A 21,461-nucleotide genomic window follows, 5' to 3' on the forward strand; every position below is an offset into this window, starting at 1 on the left:
AAATTTCAGGAATCAGAATAGCAGTAGATTTTACCATCAGGAACGGTGGAAACTAGACTCTAGTATGGCCGTTCCTTCAAAATTATGAGTGAATCTGATTTTCAATCTAGAATTCTGTGCTTAGCCCAACTGTGAAGTTAAAGAGAATAAAATATTTTCAGATTTGGAAGGTTACAGAAAATTTAATTCTTTGTAAAAGATGTAGGAGTGGAGAAGTAGTTTAGCTACACTTCACTTTTTACTGTTTTTTTTTAATGTATTTATTTTTATTATTTATTTTATTTTTGGCTGCGTTGGGTCTTCGTTGCTGCACGCAGGCTTTCTCTAGTTGCGGCGAGCAAGGGCTACTCTTTTTTTTTTTTTTTTTTTTGCGAGGACTACTCTTTGTTGCGGTGTGCGGGCTTCTCATTGCGGTGGCTTCCCTTGTTGCGGAGCATGGGCTCTAGATGTGTGGGCTTCAGTAGTTGTGGCTCGTGGGCTCTAGAGTTCAGGCTCAGTAGTTGTGGTGCACGGACTTAGTTGCTCTGCAGCATGTGGGATCCTCCCGGACCAGGGCTCGAACCCGTGCCCCTTGCATTGGCAGGCGGATTTGTAGCCACTGCGCCACCAGGGAAGCCCCGCTTCACTTTTTATAGTAAGAAGAAAAGAGTGTGTAAAATTGTAAAATGAAAAAATAGCTAAATAAGCAAGGTATTTAGAAATCACAGAGTTGCTACTCAGGCAAGTGTAGGGAGTAAGTGGCATTGGGCAGGTGCCTGCAGCTTATATATGTAAGCCTGTAGAACTATATGAGGTTTTAAACTATGAAATATTATTTTGATAGAAGTAACATGAACTTTAAAAAAAATTTAAAATCTGTATCATTACAGACTATATTCTATGTTCACACTGTGAAAAGATAAAAAAGTTAGTTGCAAAAGAGACACAAAAAAATTCCTTCTTTGGAAAAATGATACCTCTGAAAATTAATGAGTCAAAGAATATTTGTTAGGGAAATTAGAAAATATTTAGAACTGAATAATGAAATTACTACTTACAAAGCATGTGGGACGCAGGTAAAACATTCTCAGAGAGTATATTTAGCTAAGAAGGAAGACTGAAAATTAATTAGCTAAGTAAGCATCAACATCAAAATTAGACAAAAAGAATAGGTAGCTTGAAGAAAGTAGAAGAGATAAAGATTTAAGAGCAGAAATTAATGAAATAAAAATGACTTACTAGCTATTGACCTTGGGCAAGTTATTTAAGTTAAATAAACTCAGGCGGAGTCTGAATTTGAACACCAGCAGTTTAACTAAAAACTTTGCACTTCTAACCACCACATTATGCTCTTTTTATTTTTTAAATTAAATATTAAAAAATATAATACATGGGCATGGTTTGAAATTCAAATGATATATAGTGATAATTTGTCATTCTGTCCTGTCTTCCTCTCTCAGCTCCACTTCTCAGAAGTGATCAGTTTCCTATGTATCCTTTCAAAACTGTTCCGTGCTTTTATAAGCATTTATGTATGTACCACTTAAGAACACAGAAGTTAGCATGTCATACATATTCTGTACCCTTCTTTTCCCCTTATATATATGAGTTCATTTATTATCAGTATATAAGAGCTGCATCATTCTTGATAAGGACTGTTTACAGTAGACATGGTAAATTAAGTCAATTCTAATAAAAGCAGGAACAAGTCAGTGAAGGTTATGACCATTAGTATACTATCATTTGACAGGGTTTTGGAGATTTTTAGCTAATATAACAATATACATAAGTAATTTATATGAATATTAGAATTAAAAAATTATTTGCAGATGTGACTATATTAAATTATTGAATATCTATAAATATCTGTTCAAAAATCACTGCCTTTCACATTTTCCCAAGATTCTCTGGGTCAAAGTTACCCAGTCATTCTTTGCTTTAAGAATAAAGTCCTTATTTTTTCAAATTTTAAGTGGTCTCTCTTCTGGTAATGGAGTAAATATTGAACATATATCAGGAGGATATTAGTAACCTTTGTGTTTAGCCTCTTCAAACTTAGCAGTCATGCCGAATATTATATAGCTAAGTAAAATATCTTCTTTTCTGAAATTAGCACCATTCTAGAATAGTGGTTAACTTACCATGATCATTGTAAGGCCTAACAGCCTCAGAATCGGTGGTTAAGGATCCTGTAGAGTGACGTTCATTTGGAGAAACACTAGAAGATGTTAACATTTTGAAGAGTGGAAAACAGGATCATAAGAAATGGTGACAGAAAGGCAGAGACCTTTATTTTCTCTTTATATAAAGTAATCTGTCTCAAATTTCATAGTGTTTGGTAGGCTTATTAAATTTTTAATAATTTAATTTTTAGTAATTTTATTACCTCAGGTTTTACAACAATTATTATACTCTCCTAAGCTTTAATAAACAAATAAGGTTTTTGGAGGAGGTCCCAATTTTTCAGTTGTTTAATTAATAAATGAGCTTATTGTATATTTTAAGAGGCTTAGTACCCCAAGCAGATAAATATTGCATACATTGGATATTCAAATAAGGTATCTAATTTGAGGAAGCAGTGTCAATTATGTGTGAAAATAGGTATAAAATCAGACTTTCTGGCAATTGGTTTTTCAATATGGTATAAATTTCATAAATGAAATTTATCGTGAAGTCCTTTTCCCTCCTGTTCTTGCCCTAAAATTCTGCTATATCAATAGCAGATACTTTGTAATTAGTATTGTATAATGTGACACTAAAATATTAATATATTAAAAAAACTTAAACTTGTGTTTTGTTTGAATTCCCAATAATTTATATTTTGTTTAGTATGCCACTTTTTGGAAGTGGTCACTGTCAGTATCTTGCTATATAGTATGATGACCTTGGAGATTTAAAACCAATTAAAAGTGTAAGCAGCCTTTCTTATTTAGTTTTGAGTTTTAAATCCACTTTTATTCCAAATAAGAAAAGTCAGAAGTAGATTTACTGTGGAATATGAGTTATATAAAAGACATCTTAACAGCTGACTTAGGGAAAACAGACTGGCCAATTCCATTTATGGAATTGTAACATAAAGTTCCATCAAATAGTTATCTTTAAAGGGGTTTTTGTAATCTAATAGATATTCCTTGTAAACTTTATTAATGTGAACACATCTGCTTTTTAAAAAAAAAAAATCAGTGAGGGACTTCCCCGGTGGTCCAGTGGTAAAGAATCTGCCTTCCAATGCAGGGTTCGCAGGTTCGATCCCTGGTCAGGGAACTAAGATCCCACATGCCGTGGGGCAACTAGGCCCGCTCATCACAACTACTGAGCCCGCGCACCTCAATGAGAGAGCCTGTATGCCACAAACTACAGAGCCCACATGCTCTGGAGCCTGCGCACCACAACTAGAGAGAAGCCCACATGCAGCAACTGGAGAGAAGCCCGAGCGCCACAGCGAAGACCTGATGTAGCCAAAAAAATAAAGAAAATAAATAAATATTAAAAAAAAATCAGTGAATTCCTAATGAAAATAGAGAGAAATTTTTTATTATTTATAGCTAAACTCTTCAGTATCAATCATTTAGAATTCTTTCAGATTCTTTTACTGTATTCTTATTTCCTGTCCCAGTAATCTATCATTCTCTTTAAAAGTAAAAAGTATTGGGACTTCCTTGGTGGTCCAGTGGGTAAGACTCTGTGCTCCCAATGCAGGGGGTCTGGGTTTGATTCCTGGCCGGGGAACTAGATCCCACAAGCATGCTGCAACTGAGAGTTTGCATGCCGCAACTAAGACCTGGCACAGCCAAAATAAATAATAAATAAAATAAATAAATATAAAGAAAAAAGCATTTATTGACCCCTTCAGACAGAATGTCTGGTTTTAAAAAAAAACTATCACAAATGTCTATTCATTGGACCTTCAACTGAGTTGTTTTGTTTTATGTTCCCAGCACGATTAATTTAAGAATGTGGCACTTTCTTTAGTGGTGACTTTGCTGCAAAGTTCTGAAATTTTCACTTGAAATTATTTTCAGAGCCAGTTTGAGGCACATAAGAAAATCAGTTTAATTATTTCATAGACACAATTAGTGTTTTGTCTAGAAATAGATTGCAATTTGTCATTCACATATTCTGTAGACTTGAACTCTTCATGACTTGGACCTTTCCAAAAAGCAAGTTCAGTTTTGGAAGGTGAAGACATGACTTTGAGAACATCCAAAAGGATATGTCAGAGAGAGAGTAAGAACATTTTGAACAATGTCAGTGTCATTGCTCTACAGCATTCCAAAATGACAGTTTGAAACATTAGGATATAAAAGTTTTAATATAAGTGGCTAATTACTTTATAGTCATACTGTATCTGACTTGTTAGATTCCCATGCTCTAGATTCTTTTATAAATAGGCACTTTAAAGGGATCTATTACAAAGTCAACATTTTGGGGTTTTTTTTTGTGACTGGATTTGTAAAATGTAGAATGGGATTATTGTTTTGTCATGCATCTGAATTTAGTAGACGACTACTAGATAATGGTGATAATTTTTTTCTGTTAGCGAAAGAGAGCATAGTTGATGCTTGAACAACACAGGTTTGAGCTGCATGGGTCCGCTTATACTCAGATATTTTTCAGTAGTAAATACTGTACCACATAGCCCAAGGATGGTTGAATTAGGAGATGTGGAGGAACTGTGGATATGGAGGGCCCTGTATAAGTTATAGGTGGATTAACCTCTGCATTATTCAAGGGTCAGCTGTATATATACTCATAAAAACTCACATTTTCTTCTCTCTCTCTCTTTTTTTAAATTAATTTATTTTATTTTTGGCTGTGTTGGGTCTTCATTGCTGTGTGCGGGCTTTCTCTAGTTGTGGTGAGCGGGGGCTACTTTTCGTTACGGTGCATGGGCTTCTCATTGCGGTGGCTTCTCTTGTTGCAGAGCATGGGCTCTTAGGCGCATGGGCTCAGTAGTTGTAGCTTGCAGGCTCAGTAGTTGTGGCGCATAGGCTTAGTTGCTCCGTGGCATGTGGGATCTTCCTGGACCAGGGCTCAAACCCGTGTCCCCTGCATTGGCAGGCAGATTCTTAACCACTGCACCACCAGGGAAGTCCAAAACTCACATTTTATATAAAAAAAAGAACGTCTCTGTGTATAACTGAGTCACTTTGCTGTACAGCAGAGGTTGCCACAACATTGTAAATCAAATACACTTCGGTAAAAAACAAAACAGAAACTCCCATTTTGTCTAAATTGATTTTGCTCTTATATAACAATGGTATATGTATTCAGGTTTCATTTTTATTTGCATTTAATAATTATTGATTAAAATTTATTTCTTTAATATTATTAGATTTCAAATGACTGAGGTAACTGTAAAAGTTTGTTTTATGCCCTGTTGCTGATCAAATCATTGGTCTTCTCTATAGTTCCTTACAAATGTATGGAATCAGTGTTCCATTTGGATTGAACATCTGTGTCTTGTCTTAATAATAGAATAATTGGCATGAAGTCATCTAAAAGGACCAATTTACATGGTATAATTGGCAGAGAGCATGAACTTTGGATTAAACAGACCTAACTTTTTAATCTTATTCTTGCTACTTACTAATGGTGTGACCTTGGACAAGTTATTTAACTTTTCAGGCTCAGTTTCTTCATCTGAAAAAATGGAGACAATACCTACCCAACTAAATATTTTTAAAGCACCAATGCACAATAGCTTGTCATACATTTAATAATAAATGTTCATTTCTTTTCCTGCTTTTATCTTCATGTATTGGTAATTTGAGACTAAGTTAGTAAAATTAAAGAACTTTCTAAGCAGTCACCCTAAACATGAGATTAGTCTGCCATTTACTTTAGTAAATACTGTATTCTCTCCATTGCCAGGAGGAGTATTTGAGAAAGGAAGGAATGATTTGAACATTGTCAATAGCCAGCTGAATTAGTGTTTTAGGGACATACTTTTGATAACTTGTACTTAATATCTCCATGAAAATGTTTTCATTTATCTTCAATCACAGGTACAGGAACTTTAAAGATAGATTTTGTTGGAGAGCTGAATGATAAAATGAAAGGTTTCTATAGAAGTAAATATACTACCCCTTCTGGAGAGGTGCGCTATGCTGCTGTCACACAGTTTGAGGTATGGTATTCTTTAATATATTATGACCTTAAATTAGACATTCTGACAAAGGTCTAATTCTATTATTTGCGTGATTATTTGAGGCTTAGGTGCCTTTTGCCATAATTGTATTATTGATTTTGGAATTTTTATTTTATACTCAGCCAGTTATCTCTCTTATACAAGAGAGAGAATTAGGGATGTGGGCTGGGGAATGATTTTATTTATAACAGTACCATTATTAATTTAGTAGGAAAAGCCACAGGTACAAAAAGAGGTACAAAGTATAAAAGGAATCCAGGTATTGAAATTTTGTTACCTGTATGTCTGTATATATAGTTATATATGGATATATATAGATATAGACCTATCAATTTAAATATAATTTTGTTACCTGTATGTGTGTGTGTATGAGTGTGAGTGTGATTCCAATGCTTATCTCTAGCCCTTTTGAGCACTTCTTCATCCTGGAACGGTTGGCTGGAGTGTGTCTCCAAATGATTTTTTTTTAAGAGAGGGTATGTGGGTGGTATACTTCCTGAGTCTTTGCATATCTGAAAATCTTTCATTTGCCTTTATACATGACCAGTTTTACTGAGCATGTAAGAGATTTGTTGGGGGGGGAAAGAAAAAAAGCAGCCCCTGACATCCAGAAGTTGTCCTAGCACTGAAAGCTAGTCCAAGTTGTTTTCCTGTTGGACATAAACAGTATCATAGAATGCCAACCTCAGACAAGGTCACTCCGAGACCATGATAAAGTGAGACAAAACAAGGGCACTTCATAATTTCATCCAAGCATAGACAAAAACAAGTTCACTTTGTTAATCACAAAAGACAACTCTCTCTCTTGGTTAAAATGAGTGACTGCTGCTTCTTTACCATTTGCAGTTTTAGGCTTGATGTAGTCTGCCCTCTCCATAGGTAAATAACAGTTATTGAGATACCCACTCATAAAATTGCCTCCACTTTCTGACAGCACCCAACTTAGAATGAATCCTTTCTTCTTAAATCCTCCTCCAAATCATTCAGCCAAATCCAAAATCACATAATTGTTTCTTTCTTAGACTCTTACTGAGATACCCCATGGTTTCTTTTGATGTGAGTTTTCCCTTGCTACAGTGAGTAATAAGCCCAACTTCTTCAGTGATAAGAGTGGTACAACTGGCTTACAATTTTTCTCTTTCAAAGGTGCATAAATATTGTTCTAAAGTCTTTCACGTCTCATTTTGTTGAGGGGGAGGAGTCAGACTAGAATGTTTCTTCTCCCTTTGTAGGGTAACACATTTTAAAATTTTGTTTTATTTTCTTCCTGATTGCTTGTTAAATTATTTCTTTGTACGTAAAAATTAAAAAATTTCACCAGGTGTTCACTTTTCATTAACTTTTAATAATTGGTGAACCCTATTGATGTTCATATTCAGAGCTTTCTTCAGTGTAGCAGTATTTTCTTCTATTGCGTCTTCATCATGGTTTCTGTTCTGATCTCTTCTTCAGGAACATCATTTAATAATAACTTTAGCTCTAGTGTCTATCCCCCAAATGTACCTTAGATTGCTTTTATCACTTTGTCCTTTGGATATTTTGGAAACTTAAATCTTACTATCTATGTCATTCATTTGATTTCCTCTAATATAAATACATTTATTTACTGCTGTTGCTCCTAATTTGAATTTTTCTGTGCATTTCTTTCTTTACACTCTACTTACTGTTCCAAATGTCTTATTTATTCTTTTTTTAAACATCTTTAGTCTTATTTATTCTTTAGTAGAATTCATAATTTATTTAGTTTCTTTGAGAGTACAATCAGCCATCTAATGTTTTTCCTTGGAGAAATCCTTTTTCAGAAGTATGTGCTTCCTCTGCATATTTCGTTACTTCTTTTTAAGATACAGAATCTTGTCGATGGTTCTATTTCTATTTTATTAAAGATTTTTTCTTTTATAACTGGTATTCTACTGCACCACTAATCTTATTTTGCTTTAACAAGTTTGCTCTTTTTTATTTTTAAAGAAAGAATGAGATCTCTTTCAAAAGGTAGGTCAAATGGTGACAGTGTTATGTGTTGTATATGGAAGTGCCATTAAACAAATGACCTGTTTGGAACTGATACAGCATCTGTCTTTATTCCTGTTGCTACCATTCCAGATAAAGAACAAAGCACATCAAAAATTCTGGAGATATTTTTATTTTTATTTTGAAATCAAAGCCAGAGAGGCAACCAGTCATATTTTCCCATCGTTGAATCCTTACAGTAGTATACTGTTAACCTTCCTGTGCTCTGTGTTGTGTTGACATTATAGATAAAGCCATTTGCCTTTAATTTGAAATATTGAAATGTTTTAATAAAAACAAAAGTATAATTGTCAGTTATTCTAATACTATAAATTGTTAAGCTCTATAGCAGACCTAGTTCCTGGATAATTGCTGATGTGGCAATGATAGTAAACCTTGTGTTTTCTTTGTAGTCAGTGCCTAGCTTGTTGCCTGGCACTGAGTAGAAAATAAATATTTGAAAAAGTGAATGAACAAATGATAGAAAGAAAGAAATGTCTGTTATTTCATGAAATAGTCTGGTAGGTTAATTCTGTGATATTTTATATTTCATATTCTTTTCTTAAGGCTACTGATGCCCGGAGAGCTTTTCCTTGCTGGGATGAGCCTGCCATCAAAGCAACTTTTGATATCTCATTGGTTGTTCCTAAAGACAGAGTAGCTTTATCAAACATGGTACGTTTGTGTTTGTGAGTATGTTCATATTTTGAATAAGCGTTTAGCAGATTTAGTTTGCTGATTAGATGGGATAGCATGAAACCACCCAGCACAGTGCTTGACACATAATTGGAACACAAATGTTAGTTTTCTTAATTTCTGAAAAGCCTTCTTTTTCTTTATTGCCTTATTTGGGGAGTTTCCCCCCTCCTGGAAGAAATTCTTTATAAACTGTATTAACAAGATCATCTAATTCCTTCAATTTGGAAATCTAAATAAGAAATGAATTTAATAAATATTACCTGAAAGAAAAAAAATCTGATATTCTTATTAAATGCCAAAAGATATAGCCACATAATGAAGTGTATTTAGGTTTTTGGCTGATTGTATTCTTGGAATATGCTCCCTTCACTGATGTCGTTGATCCTCATTCATGATAGAGTAAGCATTCGCTACTTGAAGTGTATTGTCTGAGACTGCCTTACTTAAGACATAGAGTAGCTTGTAGCTTATAATAGGAGTCTAGGGAACTTGGAAATGCCTGCTGCACCTGAAAATAACTGGCTTTTGCCTCCTTTATTGGTGGAGAGAATTCCATAGATTCTCTTCTCAAATATTCTCAGAGAGGAAGCTAATATATTACACTGAAATGTTCATTTACAATTTAGTATGAATGAATTTATCGGATCAATTCTTGAATAAGTCTTACTTGGAAGAAAGAATAGAGAGACCTTGAGGAAACTGAGAGCCTGAATAGGAAAAAGAGGGAGAACACCAAAGGGAAATTAGGGGACTCCAAAGGTAAAGTGGAGATTTTGTGACTAATTTGTTTAGAGCCAGCCTTTGTACAGAGAATGCTCTAAATCTAGAAATCTGTACCCTTTGAAATGTCTGATTACACAATTACATTTTATTTTCATTAATATTTGTTGTCTCCTATCCTTCATTCACTTGAAAAGTATTGAGGTCTTAAAACATCCCAGTATCTGGCATATTAATAGGTATTCAAGAAAAGTTGCTTCTTTTTTCTTACAAATCCTTGGAAGTTTTAACACTTTAGGCTCCAGTTTCTTAGTGTGAATGCTTTATCAGGTGACTTTCCTTCTTAATAGGAAAGATCTTGACAGCATAATAGCACTGGATGAATTAGGATAGAGAAGTAAGCAGTGCTGGAAAGGGGGAAGAAAAGGCCCCAAAGCCTAGAGTTTTTGGCTAGTGTTTGCTCTAAGGTATTTAATGTAAATCTGTTAAATTTTCCTTTTTTTTTTTTAAAGAATGTAATTGATCGGAAACCATATCCTGATGATGAAAATGTAGTGGAAGTGAAGTTTGCTCGCACACCTGTCATGTCTACATATCTGGTGGCATTTGTTGTGGGTGAATATGACTTTGTAGAAACAAGGTCAAAAGATGGTGTGTGTGTCCGTGTTTACACCCCTGTTGGCAAAGCAGAGCAAGGAAAATTTGCGTTAGAGGTAAATGTACTTGAAGAGGATTGTTCCAACAGTCCATAACTCCAGGTTGGGGAATTTACATTTCTGATCAATTATTAGTACAATTATTTATAATTTAATCTGAAATTTCATGTACTACTTTGGTTTTACTTTTAATAGAATCTGGGAACTAGCAACTTTGGTGTTTTATTAACATTTTACAAGATAATGATTAAGAAAATATTAGAGTAGAATTTATTTACCCAGAGAGTGGGTGGGAAAATACGTAATTATACTTTTCATTCTGAATTATAAATGGATTAAAGTTTGGCTGACATACAAAGCTTAGGGCTAAAGCACTCTTTGGAGGTGGGGCTCCCCAGGGTTGGTTTCTAGTAACTTGAGATATTTGGCTTGCAACAGGATTCCTTTGTGGATTTCTATATGAATGACAGTAAGATTTATCAGATGGTTCTTTTGTCTATACTTTTATAGGTTGCTGCTAAAACTCTGCCTTTTTATAAGGACTACTTCAATGTTCCTTATCCTCTACCTAAAATTGATCTCATTGCTATTGCAGACTTTGCAGCTGGTAAAGTAAATTTCATTTTATTGATGAATTGTAATAACTTTTTTGAATTTTATGATTTTTCAAGAAGAAGTATATATAAATATCAATAAATGTTTATATTTGTTTTATGAAGGTGCCATGGAGAACTGGGGCCTTGTTACTTATAGGTATGTTAATGATGTATTACCCTGCCTTATCTTTTTAAATCACTGATTTCATGAGAGCTTCACTCCTAAGTACAGTTCAGTAGCTTCTGCTTTATGATCTGTCATAAATTTTCCTACCTCCCCCCACTTCCTTGAACATTTCAAGAATGCAGATGAACACCCTCTGGAGTATAAGATTTTAAAGTGAGCATCTGGCATTAGTAGCATTTGTAGATGTATTTTTGGCTGAGTTTCTCATTTCAGTGCCTTCTCTTCCTTCTAGTAGTTACATAGTTATATATCCAGCTTGAAGAACTTTCCCTGATTTAATATCTTCTGGCCAAATTTTTGCATGTCTGTCACCACAATACAAACATGTAGGTTGTATAATTTTAAAAGCAGTGTCTGTAAACAAGTTTTTGTCTTCCACTTTCAGTTGCCTTCTTCAGTGAGCTAAGTTTTGGACAGCCTGCTCAGTGTTCTCTTTAGGACTGTGGAATGTATCTTCCCCCCACTTTCTGCTCCCCTTCTTTTAATGGAAGGACTGTCTTCTCTCTCTGTCTAGCACAATAATCTCTAATCCTTTAGACAAAGTTTTTCTGAAATTTCAGGCAGCTGTCCTATAAACAAACTGATAATTAAACTTGTGTCACATCTTTGATCTTCTGTTATGAATTCTATTGGAGTGGTGTCTTTAATCTTCCCAGAACTTTTTCTATCCTGTGTACTCTGAGGAAATGTTTTCTTGACATCTTTAAAGCCTAACTTGACCATCTTATTTACTGTTTGAATCTCCCTCCCCCACTTCTGCATGCCTGCTTTGGTTGTAATACTTAAAAAAAAATTTTTTTTTTAAACACAGGGAGACTGCATTGCTTATTGATCCAAAAAACTCCTGTTCTTCATCACGCCAGTGGGTTGCCCTGGTTGTGGGACATGAACTCGCCCATCAATGGTTTGGAAATCTTGTTACTATGGTATTTAATATTTTTAAGTGCTCAAATATATTTATTTTTTTCCTGCTGCACCTTTTTTTGTCTACATAGTATTTCAGGTTTGGCTGGAATGTTGTACCAAAAAAGTAGTTTTTTGATTGAAAAACTTTATTTTAAAAGGTCCACTTTGAAGTGTTTATCAGAATATTCTTGTTGATCAAAAGCATGTAGATAATCTTTATTCAACAGAAAATACTTCCTAAACTGTTCTAAATACTGCCTGCAAGTGGGGGGAGTCATGATACTAATTTGGGTGAAAGGAAGAGATTCCATTTAGGTAGAGAGATTCCATGCAGTGAGATTCAGACTAATTGTAGTTTCTTGTGTCATATATATTATGTAGCTCACTAGCTGTAAAGTAACCTGATAAATGACAAACTATCCTTGATTAGGTTGAAATGTTTTTAAGGGTCATTTTCTTCATTGCCTGAAATTTTAAGTTGAAATTTGACAGAAATGAAAGCAAAGAAACAATAACTGTGAAGTATATTAAAATTTCCAACTGTCCTATTGAAGTTCTTGTTTATTATAATGTTTGCAGTGAATGATCTCTGTCCTCTAGTCTTGACCTTTCCCTCTTACTCTGAATAAGTACTATCTATAGCAGCCAACTATGTTAGAGCTTGGGAGCCCAGCGTTTAATAAGTGAACTAGAAGTGCCTCTGCAAAGAAAGAACTGGAGATTCTGGAGCCAGCCAGATTCCCTGATGGCATTTTAGGCTGCCAAAGAGCAGAGCCCAATTTGGATATTAGTTGAGTCCACATGTCACAAAAATAAGCAAGAAAGGAAAACATTTAGCAACTCTTACATATTTGAAAGAGTTTCTAAAGAAAGTCAGCCCTTGAAAGTAAATCCTTTCCTTTTTGCTTTGGATGTTTAAAATTTTGCTTAGGGGTAAAAAAAATTTTTTTGAAATATAATTTTATGTGGAAGTAAGTATACTAGTACCTGTATTCAGTATGTCAGGAACATTCTTTTCTAATGCAGCAAGTTTGTTGCTGCCAAACAATTTTTTTTGCTCAGTGTTGAGCAGACTTTATTTTTTATGATTTTATTTTTAAACTTCCAGTAATAAATTTTAGTAGGGGAAATGTGTGCATTCTCATTTTGCTTTTAAACAACTTTTTACTGGATTGGAGCAACTTCTAGTTATTAGATGTCACTTGTTTCATTAACCAAAATTCAAAGGCTTAGAGATAGTTGGAAAATTACTAGGTTTGTACCAGCTTATCTCAGTGGAGGCTTTTAGTTAAATAAGTGCACAAAGCATATAGACAGATAGCCATTTATCAGTTGATATTGAAAATATTTGATCTTTTCAGAATTTTAAAATGCCCTTTTGTTTTTCACCATTGCATTAGTCCTTTGTCCTAAATTCATATAGTATTGCTTTCTTTTCATAAGAGATTTAATCAACTTTAATGAAAATTAGATTGAAATCTCTTTCTAAAAAGTTGATTTCTTTTTCAAAAAGTTGATTTTGTCTGTGACCCATTATATTCTTTATCCACTCCACTGTTAAATTCTTATTAACAGATGAGAATTTTATATTTCATAAATGTTTAAACACTAATTCGTTACTGAACTACTTACTGCCATGACATTTCTGTTAATTTCACATAATTCTTATATAAGCAGTACTGCTTTTCTGTTTATCTAGAAAGTTTAACTTTTCAATCAACAGTGATTTTTCCCTGTCATTGTGGAAATAGTTTCCAGTTTTCCTTGTTTGGTCCTGATAAGCTTTCTGTTGTTTTTAAGAGAACTGTTTATTAAACTAAATTTTATATGACAGTGTAGGCTCTTGCCTATATTTATGCGCTCTCTTCCCCTTTTCCGTATTTAGGGTGTTTTTCATCCTCCTTCTTCCTCCTTTTCTACCTTCAGTACCAGAAAGTTACTTAGCAGCGGTGATAATGCTAGTGTCACCAGGTTGGCCTTTCTTGGCATTTCTTTTGTTCAGGGATGTGAGTTATTCACTAAATGTTTTGAAATGAATTTCAGTTCATTAAGAGCTTTAGAGTATAGTGGAAGGGACATATGAGTTTTTTAAATTAGTGGAGTGACAAGCATCTTGTTTTCTTAATATATTTCCATCTTTTGTTTTTAGGAATGGTGGACTCATCTTTGGTTAAATGAAGGCTTTGCATCATGGATTGAATATCTGTGTGTAGACCACTGCTTCCCAGAGTATGATATCTGGACTCAGTTTGTTTCTGCTGATTACACACGTGCCCAGGAGCTTGATGCCTTAGATAACAGCCATCCTATTGAAGTGAGACATAATTTTCACTCATTGGCCTTTGCTCTCATTTTCAATAAAATATATAATTTGTTTATAGAGATACTTAGGACTCTGAAAAGAAAATTGCATGGGTGATGTCATTTACTTTTGTAGTTTATGTTTCCATTCTTGAAATTCTAGCAATACTAAGTTCTAATTATGTTTCTTTTTAAACATCTATGATCTTTGTAGAAGCAAGTGCTCTGTACCCATAAGCATTCACTAAATAGATTTTTATTGAATAGTGTGGGGGAACCATAGCTGTTGGGTAGTATGATTCTGTTGTTTCAGAGAAAATTCTGAACATACTTTTTATTGTTGTCATTGTCTGTTTTTATATAAATATTTTAATTCTTTTGACTTAGCCTGTCCTTATTTCAGCTAGTTTATCTGTATAAATTTTGCCTCTAAAGAGCTAGACTTAGAGTCTACCTGGACATATTTAACCAGGGTCCTGTGTAACTGTAAGCCATTACAATTAGTGCAAGACGTCAAATGTTTTTCATCTCTCCCTTCCTTACCCTCACTTCCCTACCCACAAAGAGATCAATAGTGACTTGCCTCCCAGCAAAGCAGTGCCAAGGTTGGAACCCGGGTCCTAAGAGATGATGGGGATTGTGTTATATATTCTATTTTATTAGTATTAGTTATTAAGCCCTTTTAAACAATTACACATTATGAGTCACCTAAAGGGAAAAAGTATCTTATGATTTAGAAGGGTTTTCCTAGAAAGCTTTTTATGTAATTCAGTATTACAGGCTGTCTGCTTCCTGTCATAACCTTGAATCACACTGTCTGCTAGGTCAGTGTGGGCCATCCTTCTGAAGTTGATGAGATATTTGACGCTATATCATATAGCAAAGGTGCATCTGTCATCCGAATGCTACATGACTACATTGGGGATAAGGTAAAAAAGCAATTTAAAAAATCTTCCATTCTTTTATGCTGAAGTCATAGAGTTTTGCATGAAAAAAAAAAAGTTTGATTTTATTTAGGTTAAGTTCCTAAGTAATTTTTCTAGAATTTATAAGGATAGTACTCTGGCTTGTCTTTATTTCTTTTTATGCTGATTATTTTGGTCTCTGAGATGAATGATGTTGCAGATATGTTTTGGGGGTTGGTGGAAGTCTGGTATAAAACTTAAAAGCAAAAGTAGAAGGCAAAGAGTATGCATTTTTAAACAGAAAGTAGTAGACATTAGGGGGATACATGTGTTTTAGTAAATCTAACAGTCAAGTAATTTGAGTAAATTAGTTTTTGAGTACTATATACTCAAAATATACTATAATTCTAAGTTCTGACTCTCCTGGATTTTAAAAATTGTGTTTTCTCAGGACTTTAAGAAAGGAATGAACATGTATTTAACCAAGTTTCAACAAAAGAATGCTGCCACAGGTAATCTTTCTATCTCAATAATCCATTGAGATAGAAATGGAGAGAAAGTGTTGGCATACTATTTAGAGTGTGACATTTTATTTTTTCTAAATACTTAATTTTCCATGTGCTGGATAGGAAATAGAGTCGACGTATTTGAAGATGTGTTACATCATGGATCAACAACATGAATCAGGACCTATTATCCTTTTGGTCATCCTCCAGTAGTCTGCTTTCCACAGCTCAATGTTTTGTCACTTTAAAGAGTCTGAAAAGTTCTGTTTACTTTACCAGAGCTTGTTCTTTTTGATGATTTGTGGGTTTTGTTGCCCTTCGTTGACCATTGGCCATTAAAATAGCTGCAAATTAACCATTTGTAGGAGTGAACTTGTGGAACTACAGATTTTCAATGAAGTAAATTCTTAAGATTTTATGATGGTCTATTAGATATTAGAGTCAAAAGGAAGAATAAAGGTGTAATAGTTGATTGACTGTGAAGCTGAGTTCCTTAGTGAACAAAAATAGTTTAAAATACAAGATTTGTGTAATGTCATTAGTATAGGTCTGGGGTGGGGCCTGAGAGTCTGCATTTCTAACAGACTCCCAGGTGAAGCCAGTGCTACTAGTTCATGGACCGTACTTTAGCTTACCAAAGTGTAACTGGTACAGGGTGTACCATGTAACTTTTTTTGGTTTGTTTTTGTTACTTATGAAAGACAATTGGCAGTTCAAATACATTCCCGTTAATCATCCATGATTTTTATCCTCTTGTAGCAGTTGTAGTGCTCTCTGTCTACTGTCTCCGCCCCGCCCTTAATTTATGCTTTCTTAATCTCTCCCCTGGAATTCACTACTAATTTACTACTCGCCTTGTCCCACTCTCTTCAGTTTCATCTCTCACTCTGAGGCTAGCTAGGGTTATCTTTCTAAAGTGAATATCTAATTACATCACCCTACTGATTAAAAACACTTGAGATGCCACATTCCTTTCACACATTTCCTTTCCTATAGATAAAGTCTATACTTCTTTGTAAGCCATACAGTCTTGAACAGTTCAACCCCTGCCTACTTTTTTAGCCTCATGGCCTGTTGCTCCCACACATGCGCCTCTGTCTTCAGCTTATTGAATGTATTGCTCTACTGACATTTTCTGTCATTTCTTATACTTTCCTCTTTTTTTTTTTGGCCGTGCTGCATGGCTTATGGGATCTTAGTTCCCTGACCAGGGATCGAACCCGGGCCCACGGCAGTGAAAGCTCAGAGGCCTAACCACTGGACGCCGGCGAATTCCTTTTTATTTACCTCTTTGTACCTTTATTCTGTCTACCTGGAATGCTCTTTTTCCCACTGTCTAATGAACAACTCCTCTTCAAGCTGCAGACCAAAAGTTTACCTCTTGTGAAGCCTTTATTCTTTGGATTTTTCTTTCTCTGTTCTTGCCCCTGTTATAGTATGTACCACATTGTATTGTTGTTTTGCTTATTCTACCACCAGAGTTGTTTGACCATATGGGTCAAAAACAGCATCAGCATTGAGTATTTTTTAACTTCTGTTAATTGAATGGGTATAATAGTTTTAAGTTTGTGAATGATTGTTTAGTAGTGACCTTGAATATGTTTCCATTTGTTTGTTTCTGTTTCTTCTTGTTTGAACTCACCTGTTTGTCTTTTGTTTATAACTTGTAATTTTTTAATAAATTGGAACAATTAAGAACATCTTAGAATATAAGACCATAGAGTTCACTTAATGGGAAGGCAAGGGGAACGTTAATTTGGCCCACTGTTCCTGAACCTGAAAGAACCACAAAATTGGTCAGTGTTGCAGTGCCAAGAGTTATATAAAATTTCTGGTTTGTTTAGGAAAATAAAAATGGAAACATTTTAGATTTTCATTGTTTGTATATCTTCTAGAGGATCTCTGGGAAAGTTTAGAAAATGCCAGTGGTAAACCTATAGCCGCTGTGATGAATACCTGGACCAAACAAATGGGATTCCCCCTCATTTATGTGGAAGCAGAACAGGTAAACTTATAAAAAGTCCTTCAATTTTTTTGATACTGTATTAAATGAAATTCAGTCAGTGTTATCAAATTTGCTTTTCTGTCCTTTAAGTATTCTAGGTAAGATTTAAGCCAGCCCTTATACTCTTTTCTCAATGATTTATTATGTCTATACCAAACAGTTTACCCCCATGTCTTTAAAATTATACATGCTTATGGTAGAAAACAAAATATTGTCTGCCCTTACTGTCCCCAAGGAAAACACTGTAACCTTATTGATATAGTTCTAAAATCACCAAATGAGGTTTTTTCTGAGAATGCAAGGTTGGTTTAATATTAAAAAACAGTCAATGTATTGACTCATAGTCACTACATTAACAGAATCAAATTAGAAAAACCACATAATGACCTCACCTGTTGCATAAAAAGGATTTGGTAAAATTCAACTACACCCGTTTATAATATCATTCTTTAAAATTAGGGTTTTTTTTGTTTTGTTTTTTGTTTTTTTTGTTTTTTGCGATACGCGGGCCTCTCACCGCTGCAGCCTCTCCCATTGCGGAGCACAGGCTCCAGACGCGCAGGCTCAGCGGCCATGGCTCACGGGCCCAGCCGCTCCGCGGCATGTGGGATCCTCCCGGACCGGGGCATGAACCTGCGTCCCCTGCATCGGCAGGCAGACTCCCAACCACTGCGCCACCAGGGAAGCCCTAAAATTAGTTTTTAATGTTGGATGGCATTGTGATTTTGATTAGAATTGCATTCATATTAGTTGAACTGTTATCTGAATTCAGACAGGTGTAATTCAAAATGAGTTGTCCTCCAACAGTACTGAGAATTACCATCAACCTATAATGCATACCAGAAAGTTTGTCTTAATGAAATCATTCTCTTAAATTTCTTTGCCATGGTTTTATAAGCTGCATAGGGAATTAATTCCATTCTTTTTTAGGGAGGAGGATTCATAGCTCTTTTTTAGATATGTGTTTGTCCTTGTGGTTCTGCATTGTCCATGAAGCTAATATTTTACAAAGGCTCGATGTGGCAATAAAGTACATACATTGGAGAACCTCTCAGTTAGATTGGCTGCAAGCATTTGAAAAGGCAGTTTAGGGAACACAATTAATCATATTTGGTGAGAAAGGATATCTAAAACTTTAGTGAGCTGTCATTGTGACCATTCTGTTTCTTTCTAGTTTATCAGAAGAGAGGACACTAATACCCCACTTCCTCCCAATGTTATTGAGACTCAGCGAACTTTTCCATCAAGCTACTTTCAAGATCTTACTTTTTCTCTGCATTTTTTTTTGTCTCCAAGCACAGCCAAACTAATCCTCCATTTTACATTACAATAAAAAGCCTGTCTATGGCTCAGTTCTTTTACAGATAGGAGAACTCTGCAACATTGTATCTTGATTATGATCTGTATCTCACTTTATATTCCCTAAATTTAAATATTTTTGCTTTATTTCTGAATCAATTTAAAAGTCACCTAATAACTTTTTCAAGGAAATCTATGTGATACATAATTAATCAGTGATGTAGTATCCATATTTAAGTTCATTAGTAGTTTCTTTATGGCATCAAAGTGGCCATTGCTTCCTCACTCAAATTTTTTAGTTTTTCATTTCTGTCTCTTGCAGTTTATCCCTTTATAAAGGTCATTGACCCAATTTAGTGTTTGATTTAAGTGATCTTAAAATTGTTTTATCTTGCATTATTTAAAATGTCTAGGGCATAGTAACAAATGATAACTAAATAAAAGATTGCATATTGTTGAAGTAGTTTTTTAAAAATATGTACTTGCCTTTGTTCCTTCTGGCTTTTTAGTTTATTGCAGTACCTCTCCCCGACTTTTTTTTGTGTTTCATTGCAAAGCTCATCCTTTGAAACAAGGTGTGTGCTGCTTTCATGTTTGTCAGTTGTTCTAAAAATGACTTTGGATTCTGAATTCAGAATTTGAATTCTGAATATTGAGTCCCCATGCTAATTTAATGTTGCCACTTTTTGGAAGTAGAAAAGGCTGAAGACATAACCTTCCTCCATAAAGGTTAACTATGTATCCTTTTTGAAAACTTTAACACTTTGAAGTTCTTATCTGGATACATATCTCTTCACATGAGCAATATTTCATAGCACCTGGCCTTTAATTTTTAGAGTATTGTTATTTTGAGGCCTTAATGCGAAATAGTGACTTTTCTACCATTCTGTAGTATCATGCTCTTTATCACCATTGCATTTTGTATATTCAGGAGCCATTTGGCTATATGGTTTCACGTCTGCTTTGTCACAGAGATGTCGTCCCCTCCAAAAAAAAAAGTGTTGTTGCTACTACAGCCTTTATTTTGTTTTGCTTCTTTAGATAGAAGATGACAGACTACTGAGGTTGTCCCAAAGGAAGTTCTGTGCCAGTGGACCATATGTTGGTAAGCAAATGGCTATGAGTGGGAGCTGATCAGTGAGTTTGGATACCATACCATAGTGTTCCAACTAATAAGAAATAATTATCCATTTAAAAATATTTTTAATAGAATTAAACAGAAACAAGGTAATGGTAATAGAATAAAAACGAAATCTAGGAAGTCAAAACAGGAGATTCATGGGGTATTTGTAGTATTGTCATATTCTTAGATTTTTGAAAGTCCATGTCTCTGTGTGTTATTGGGGGCTGTAATGAATGAAGAAGTATAGGAACACTCAAGGGATGTCTCTAACCTTAATCCCTAAAAGAAGACTTGGTATGCATTTGTGTACTAAGTCTTATGCACTCGTGTGCTAAGTACATTTGGTATATTTGTGTACCAAGTGTATACATTGTGGCTACTTTTTTTTTTTTAAATTCTTGGGCGTAGTAAGTAACTAAGCAAATAAATAAAGCCTAATGATTATTTAGATTTATTATGTACCAGTCATTGTGCTAAGCACTATAACTGACCCTTATTTTATACTCTCAGCAACCCTATTAGGTAGGTCATATTATTTCTGTTTACAAATAGGGAAGCTGAGGCATAGCTAACTAAGTTAAATTGTGCAAGATAACCTATATAATAAGTCAAAGAGTAGGAATTCAAACAAAATAGTTGGATTATATAAGTTTATAATCCTTAAGTTTATACCCTTAACTATCATTCAACTCTGCTTTTTCAAGTATTTCTACATGACATTAGACTTTTTTGTTGTTGTTTAATTATTTTCGGCTGTGTTGGGTCTTCGTTGCTGCACATGGGCTTTCTCTAGTCGTGGTAAGCGGGGGCTACTCTTTGTTGCGGTGCGTGGACTTCTCACTGCAGTGGCTTCTCGTTGCAGAGCACGGGCTCTAGGCGCGTGGTCTTCAGTAGATGTGGCACTTGGGCTCAGTAGTTGTGGCTTGCGGGCTGTAGAGTGCAGGCTCAGTAGTTTTGGCGCACGGGCTTAGTTGCTCCACGGCGTGTGGGATCTTCCTGAACCAGGACTCAAACCAGTGTCCCCTGCATTGTCAGGTGGATTCTTAACCACTGCATCACCAGGGAAGCCCGACAATAGACTCTTTTACCCAGGGAATGAAAGATGAATTGAAAAATCAAGAAGTAAACTGTTTTTCTGCACCTTTCTCACTTCCTTTAAAATAGTAGTTCCCAACAGGGGGAAGGGTATATCAGAATCACCAATGCCTTTTCATGTTCCACCCACCAAATGATGATGCACTCTACTAGGTTTAAGAGGTACAGCCTTCAACCCTTAGTCTTAGCATTGAGAGTTACTCTTAATAAATATGTCTGACAAGTGAGGTGACATGTTTATTATCTAAATAAATAGTGTCACAGTTGCTGTTTTCTGCACATATCTGCAATCTGCATTGTAGGACTGACAGGTTTTGCAGGTC

The 21,461-nt window shown here is 34.9% G+C and overlaps 1 protein-coding gene across 2 annotated transcripts in view; it reads left to right on the plus strand.

The window, feature by feature from the left end:
- The window catches only part of NPEPPS (aminopeptidase puromycin sensitive), a 97,641-nt gene that overhangs the window by 58,641 nt on the left and 17,539 nt on the right, over positions 1-21,461 (plus strand). For both annotated transcript variants that reach the window (XM_030840080.2, XM_030840083.2), the window contains 11 exons: positions 5,988-6,109; positions 8,708-8,815; positions 10,072-10,272; positions 10,726-10,822; positions 10,935-10,968; positions 11,810-11,924; positions 14,054-14,218; positions 15,030-15,134; positions 15,562-15,622; positions 17,512-17,621; positions 19,962-20,025. In XM_030840080.2, the coding sequence (XP_030695940.1) occupies positions 5,988-6,109; positions 8,708-8,815; positions 10,072-10,272; positions 10,726-10,822; positions 10,935-10,968; positions 11,810-11,924; positions 14,054-14,218; positions 15,030-15,134; positions 15,562-15,622; positions 17,512-17,621; positions 19,962-20,025 (1,182 nt within the window). The remainder of the gene's footprint in view (positions 1-5,987; positions 6,110-8,707; positions 8,816-10,071; positions 10,273-10,725; positions 10,823-10,934; positions 10,969-11,809; positions 11,925-14,053; positions 14,219-15,029; positions 15,135-15,561; positions 15,623-17,511; positions 17,622-19,961; positions 20,026-21,461) is intronic.

The sequence above is a fragment of the Globicephala melas genome, chromosome 20 (assembly GCF_963455315.2).
Source record: "Globicephala melas chromosome 20, mGloMel1.2, whole genome shotgun sequence".
Lineage (NCBI taxonomy): Eukaryota > Metazoa > Chordata > Mammalia > Artiodactyla > Delphinidae > Globicephala > Globicephala melas.